General features: G+C 54.4%; 1 protein-coding gene across 7 annotated transcripts in view; it reads left to right on the top strand.

Moving 5' to 3' along the window:
- The window catches only part of LOC144227981 (uncharacterized), a 40,149-nt gene that overhangs the window by 24,575 nt on the left and 8,835 nt on the right, over positions 1-6,739 (top strand). For 4 of the 7 annotated variants that reach the window (XR_013334082.1, XR_013334081.1, XR_013334079.1 and 1 more), the window contains exons 3-8: positions 2,351-2,508; positions 3,154-3,253; positions 3,763-3,978; positions 4,937-5,104; positions 5,983-6,062; positions 6,476-6,650. Coding sequence is in view for 3 of the 7 variants with exons in the window: in XM_077759799.1 (XP_077615925.1) it covers positions 2,351-2,508; positions 3,154-3,253; positions 3,763-3,978; positions 4,937-5,104; positions 5,983-6,004 (664 nt within the window). In the remaining 4 variants the exon portion in view is untranslated. Of the gene's footprint in view, positions 1-2,350; positions 2,509-3,153; positions 3,254-3,762; positions 3,979-4,936; positions 5,105-5,982; positions 6,063-6,475; positions 6,734-6,739 lie in introns of those variants that run through there. The other 3 variants (XR_013334080.1, XM_077759800.1, XM_077759801.1) reach the window with 3 other exon arrangements.

The raw sequence follows: 6,739 nt of genomic DNA, 5'->3' as shown, positions 1-6,739 counted from the left end.
GTGTATACTTTGCTCTTTTTCCTCTACTTTTTCTGGAACAATAAAGCCAACTGGGTAAAGCCCTCCTCCTCCAGTGCTCACCCCCAGAAGCCCTCTGGCCTCCTTGGGGAGCGCCATTCCTCCCCACCGAGGCACGAAGCGCGGTAAGGACGGCTCCCATCCCTTCTGCCCTGACTTCCAAAACCTCGCTGCCTCCTCCCCTTATACGGGCTTCTGGCTGCGGGGTGATGGGGGACCCCCGGAGGCTCTTACGTCATGCTTCAGAAACCCTGCCGTGAGCCTCTCAGAACCCCTAGGAGAACAGTGGAAGAGAACGCTTAGGGACGCTGGGGGAGGAGGTACTAGTCAGCTGTGTCACGGCAGGAATGTAGAGAACCCCTCTCTCCGAGGGGCCCTCTTGCTTCTGAGCAGGGCCCTAATGGCGGGGGTGCGCCGGCAGCGGGCCTCCGGTCCTGAATCCCAGGCCTCTGCTCCTTTGCCCTGTTATTACTGCTGGCAGGGTTGTTTGTGCCTCTGGCCAAAGGGACACAAGTCGTACCAGTTCTCCTGGTGTCCTTCAGCAACTCGCCCGCCCTGCGCCCTGCGTGTGGGGAGGAGGAGGCGCCCAGGCCTGTTACCCGGAGTGTCCCCCCCACAAAGGCGGGGGAGGCTGGGAGGGGGCTGAGCAGGAGCCGGCCGGACAGGACGAGCCCAGGTGCTGAGGACGGGATGAGTTTCCTCCCCGCCGAGATCACCACCTTGGAGAACTGGGACTGCAGGGAGGAGGTCAGGGTGCACTGTGGGTGGGTGTTGGGAGTCCTGTGGGTTTGGAACGCCGTGACCTGCTCTCACTCCCCTAAGTGTCTCCCCTCCCGCCCTTTCTCCAGGGTTGGCCTGTTTGGAAGATGGCCGTGGCCGTGGCTTGAGCAGGAACAAGCCACCTGGCATTTCTGTGGGAGGAGGTAGACTCTGACACCCTGGCCCCCTTGGTCTCTGCAGAGGACTTTGGCTTTTTCCCTGCAGCTGAGCTTAGGAGTTTCCAAAACTTCCTTTAAGGAAAAAAAAAAATATATATATATATATATATATATCTCCACACATTTTCTGGGAAGGCAGTATGATGCTTAACAGTGAGAGCCTGGGGCTCCTGCTGGGTGCCCAGTGGCCATGGTGACCTTGAGAGTATGTGACCTCTTTAGTTCACTTTCCTTTTCTGGATGGACAGCAGTGCCGGCCTTGGGGCTGGTAGGTGGGCGCTCAGCCTTGTCCGGGTTTCTCCCTCCTTTCCCTTTTCTCAACCCTATTGACATGAGTGACACTAGGGAGCTTCAGAGATCTCTGCTCCGGGGTGGAGCCCTGGGGCAGCCCTTTCCTGCTGTCCTCAGTGCTCACCCGCTGGTGCACCTGTCCCTCCCCCTGCACGGACTGGGCCACCTCCATTTCCCCCAGCAGAAGATGACCCCTGGAGCACAGGGACCATGCCTTATTCATCTTTGCAAAGCCAGTGTGTCAGCGCAGTGCTTGACGCAGAGCACATGCTCAGGGTCCAGAGAATAAGAGAATGGAAAGGAAAACTCTCCCGTTTCATAACCATTGAGAATTTGAGAGACAAGAAAGAGCCCCAGTTTGAGAGTCCAACCAACCTCAGGCCAGAGCCTGGCCTCATCGCTTGCTATCCATGTGACCTTGAGCAAGATATTTAATCTCCTTGAGCCTCAATTTCTTTGTCTAAAAATAGGAACAGTAATAGCTACCTCCTAGGGTTGTTGTAGGGATTAGTGATGACGTCAGAGGGAAGCGAAGCTCGATGCCGCCTGGCGCATAGTAAGAACTCACTGAATGGAAGCAGTGACTACTAGCTGCTATTCGAGGACTGTTTACGTGTAAGCCTGAAGTGAACGCCTGCTCCAAGAATCCTGGGGTCAGCAGTGAGTGACACCCGGCATCTCTTGGTGCCCTCGGAACCTCTCTTGGTTTGGTCTCCCACCCGGAATGCCGCGGTCCCTCTGTCCTCGAGAATGAGGTGGCTGCTGTTGATGCCGATGGGCAGTGTGGCCCGGCAGCCTCGTACAGAGCAGTGCAGCCTGTGGCAGTCACTTGCTCTCTGCCCAGGGTGGGGGTAGCTGCCCTTGAGCCTGAAGTCAGAGGTGAAGTCCAAGGGCTGGTGGTGCCCTCATTTAAGTTCAAGGGACGTTACACAATGCGGCTGGCTCCCTGGCCCCCTCCTCTGAGCACATTGTTAGCTACCTGATTGGTGTTTTATTCTACTTTGACATGTTGATCAGGGTAGAAGTTCTCAGCCCATTTACACAGAGTGAACAAGGGAAGAACCAAGGAAATCTGTCACTTGATACCCAGCTCTTATATTCAGGAAACAGAACCTGGAAGCTCTCCTTGTCAATGTACCTCCCTTGCCCAGGACCAGAATCTGCACATCCGACGACCCCCGCTCCGGCGCTGGCCCCGCTGTGGCTCATGGTCTGAGCCCCACCTGCCAGCGAGCCTGCCGCCCAGGAGGAGAGCTGCCAGGCAAGAAGGGCAGTCTCAGAGGGAGACTTGACAGGAGTTGACTGATGGGCTACAGAAACTAAAAAAAGCTGGNTAGAAGCTTGGGAAGGGGGCTGTGCATGAGGAACGGAGGAGGGCACGTTGGTCTTGGGCAGGACGCCATGGGTCAGGTGTCCCAAGGCAGTGGCCTGGTTCTGGGGGGCCCTAGGGGACAGGCGAGGGTCAGAGGCAGTGAGAGGGAGTCTGCTTCCCGCAGCAAGTCCAGATCTCCATCATGCCAAGCCCAGAGTATGAGACAGCCCCTCCAACTGGTCTCTGCCCAGTGTTTTCTGTCCCATTCCATTCTGTTCACTGGCGTTTCACCCTGGCTCTGCCTTCTTGGGAATGGTGAGCGGGCCTGGAAGTCATGACCGCTGCACCTCAGCCCCACCTTTGAGAATTTCATGGGTAGAGAAAGCCTTGAGGATTGCAGTGTCCAGCCTTTAGTTGCTGTTAGAAATTCCTGACAAATGGCTTCCTGGCCCTCCAGGGATGGTGCCCGAGGCTCCCCTCCACTGCACCCCTACCCCATGCAGCCACTTCACAGCTAAGCCATGCCGGGGCTTGGAAGTCTTCCCCTCCCTGCAGTGGAGTCTGCCCCCATCTAATCTTCACCTCTCGGCCCAGGTTCTGCCAGCTGGAACTTGAGGAAGCCGTGCCCTCTGCTCCAAGCCACTGAGCGACTTCTCAGCCCTTCTCGCCTCCTCATCTCCACTGCAGTTTGTCAGTGAGTTTCTTCAAAGGCTTTATCGAGATGGGAGCCTAGAGACATAAAGTCTTTATACTGGAATGGGACTTTCGAACTCAGGAACCCGCCTCATTTTATAGATGAGGAAGATGAGGTTAGGTCATTGGCCCAAGGCCACACACACAGCACAGAACAAGACAGGGCTGGGCCTCAAATGCACTGAGCGGTGACCAGCCCGCAGTGGAGGGAGGCCATTTTGGTTGTTGATGCCATACTTCTGATCTTCTCCAAGATCACATTCACTTTTTGGGGAGGGCAGCCCCGTCTCCCCATGGATGTGTTGAATTCTGTGGCAGCGAAACCCCCCTAAACTATTTTACAACTTTATCTTCTTCTGGTTGTAAACATAAGATATGCTTATTGTAAAAAAAAAAAAAAAACATTAGAAAATACATAACAAGGTAAGGTATAAACCTTATAAAATACGGTATAGCACTTCCGGTTGGTAGAAAGTTTTCCCACCCCGCACTTGCCTGCTTTGTTTTCAGCTATGACGACAGGACTCTGCTTTCATCCTCAGGGAGGCCGTCTCCCTGGGCCCCGGCCAGCTCTCCTGTCAGAATCTCACCTTATCAGTTCTTACTGGCACCTGGGCAGGGTTCAAAACCTGCCTGTGGTGTGCTGGGGGTGAAGCAAGCATCCAGATTGCTGATGGAACTAGAGACCCTCTGTCCACCCCACGGCCCACGCCTCTTCCCTGCTGGGTGAGAGCCCACCCTTCCCTCCCCGCAAGCCCCTGCACCCCTTTGTCCTATGGAGATACCCGTTTTTCCAGCCCAACTGGGTCTCCACTTCTTCCAAGAAGTCTTTACTCTTTCGGATGCGAAAGACTCTTTTTTGGGTTCCCCAGCACTTGTGGTCTGGCCACAAGTGTGTCTCTGGTTATACATTGACTCCCACTCATCTCTTCTCCCTGCCTGGCTCGGGCCTGTTTCCCAGTCAGTGGAGGCACCTACTTTTCCTTTTTCTCTCTTGACATCCATGCTCCAGAGTCTGGAGGTCATTATGGGCCCTTGAAATGGGACTGTCTGGCCCGATACTGCTAGAGAAGGGCTCATGTGAGAGGTGTCCCACCCTCGAGTTCTTCAAAGGAGTGGGAGAGAAAGTACAGGCTTGCAGGGGGCCCCAGGAACATCCCCCCACCCCCATTCCTGGCTTCCTAGAAGCTTGTCCCCAGCTCCTCCTGAAGTTGACACAGCAGTTAATCATCTGGCTTCCCAACACTGGGTTCTCACTTATTTTGGGATAGTAAAAACGGAGTTTGGTTGGCTTTTCATGTTTGGAGGCTTCTAGAGATACAGTTCCTCTGTGCTTGGCTATTGAAAGAGCCACAGGATGGGGCACCTGAGTGGCTCCGTCGGTTAAGCGTCTGACTTTGGCTCAGGTCATGATCTTGCAGTTCATGGGTTTGAGCCCTGCTGTGCTGACGGCCAGCTCAGAGCCTGGAGCCTGTTTCAGATTCTGTGTCTCCCTCTCTCTCTGACCCTCCCCTGCTCACGCTGTCTCTCTCTCTCTCTCTCAGAAATAAATAAAACATTAAAAAAAAATAAAAATGTAAAAAAAAGAAAGAGCCACAAGGAGGGTTAGGGGCCCTTTCCAACCCTCTGGGCTTCTCACAGGGAGCCTGACAGGTCAGACCCATGTTTTCCTTTCTCTTCACAGCACCAGAGCGCTACCCCTTTCCCCACCTCCTGGAATATCACGTCAAAGGCCCAGGCCTGGCAGCCACCTGCTCCGTGTCCATCTGGCAGGGACAGGATGGAAGAACACTGAACTGGGACTCCGGGACCAGGGTCCCCAGAGTGATCAGGTCTCCGCAAGGGATGCTGGGTAGGTGATGGGAAGGGCCACTTAATCGCAAAGCTCCGGTCCAGTTTGGATCGCCCAGAGGTGCAGGCTGCCTCCTGGTCTTCGTAGCCACGAGGTGCACAGTGCTCCCGAGCACAGCCCCTGAGCCAGGCCGTCTGCTCCCAGCCCGCATCCACTACAGTTAGTCAGGAAACCCTGGGCCCACTGCCTACCTTCTCTGCCGGTGGGGAGAGCAGCACCTTCCGGACAGGGCCTGAAAGGCCGAGGGAGCTCATGTGCGTGAAACACGAGTGTGCCCAGCACAGAACAGGTGCTGTGCAAATGTGGCCGTCCCTATAGTTAGGTGTCTGACCCGGAAGTGATGTGACCTTTGCGCCCTGTCATTTGGGATCACGGTCTTCCTTCTGTGGTCCTGGCAGGGTGCTGGGAAGAGAAGCCGACACGGGACCCTGAGTGACTGCACCGGGCTGGCAGAGAGCCATGTCAGGATGTGGGAGTCAGGCAAGGGGCCCAGCTACTGCAGCCGAGAGCGGAGCCACAGCCCAGGGGTCACAGGCCTTGACTGCCGAGAGCACAGGCAGGCCACCTAATCTTTCCAGGCCAGATTCCTGCCCTGACTCGAGGCCTACTGGTAACTCTATAAGGATAGATCTTTGACTAGAATGAGACAATTGTTTTGATTAATTTCCCTGTAGGTGGAAAAAAGAGGTTTATGGGACAAAAAAGCAGAAACACAGAAGACAAGAATTCTTGGATTTTAATAGTTAGAGGGAAGGTTATAAAATAAAACAGACAACACGGAGCATTACGACTCCCTCAGATTGCAATAGCACAGGGACACAGAAATGAGACAAAACAGGGTTTCCAGATAATGTTCTCTCAAACGGTTTAACTTCCAGAATACAGCAGCCCCCAGACTAACCTAAACTTCAACCAGGAGTCTTCCAAAACCATCTATACACTTTCAGAGGAAAGTCAGGTAAGCCTGCTCCGCCTTGGCAGCCATGGCTGGTTCTGCCTACGGTAAGGCTTCCCGGGGCGGCCCAGCTAGCCGTGTCGCGTGGACCTCTTTCGACTTTGCCTTCTTGTTCTTTGGCAGGCTGGCTCCATCCCTGCCCCTCTCTCCCTTTTGACCCACACCCCTCTCCTGTTTTGAGCAGGAGACACAGCCAAGCCGACAGAGGCTGGCCGATGTCCTCAGACAGAGCCAAGCAGCCCAGGGACGCCTCTGTCCTTCCATGCTCAAGACCCAGCCTAGCCATCAGAAAGAGCCAGAAGGTCGGCTACAAACATAACTTGATAGCCATCTAATACTGTCTTCCTGAGAGGTTTCTGATGTGTCTGGTTATTATTGTTTTGTTTTTTTTTTGTTTTTTTTTGCTGCTGTTCTAGGGTTTTTCACTCAACCAGGAAAAAGGCAGGCCTGTAACTCAGCCCTGTAGTCTTTTTAGTGTCTCAAGACAGTGAACTTGGTGCATCAAAGACTCATCGCTTCCACCGGGCTTTCTCCTCGAGTCGCAGCTGGACAAACTCTTGGCCTTCGCAACAGTGACTTGTTCCACAGAAGGTCTGTTAATTAGGAGGCAAGCAGGCTCTCGGTTAACCCCCAGGCTTGCCTTGAAAGGATGTGAGAGAGGCAGGGCTGCGGGGGGAGAA

The sequence above is a fragment of the Crocuta crocuta genome, unplaced genomic scaffold (assembly GCF_008692635.1).
Source record: "Crocuta crocuta isolate KB4526 unplaced genomic scaffold, BGI_CrCroc_1.0 scaffold53, whole genome shotgun sequence".
Lineage (NCBI taxonomy): Eukaryota > Metazoa > Chordata > Mammalia > Carnivora > Hyaenidae > Crocuta > Crocuta crocuta.
The sequence above is the reverse complement of the archived record's forward strand: the minus strand, read 5'-3'. Positions and strand labels throughout refer to the sequence as shown.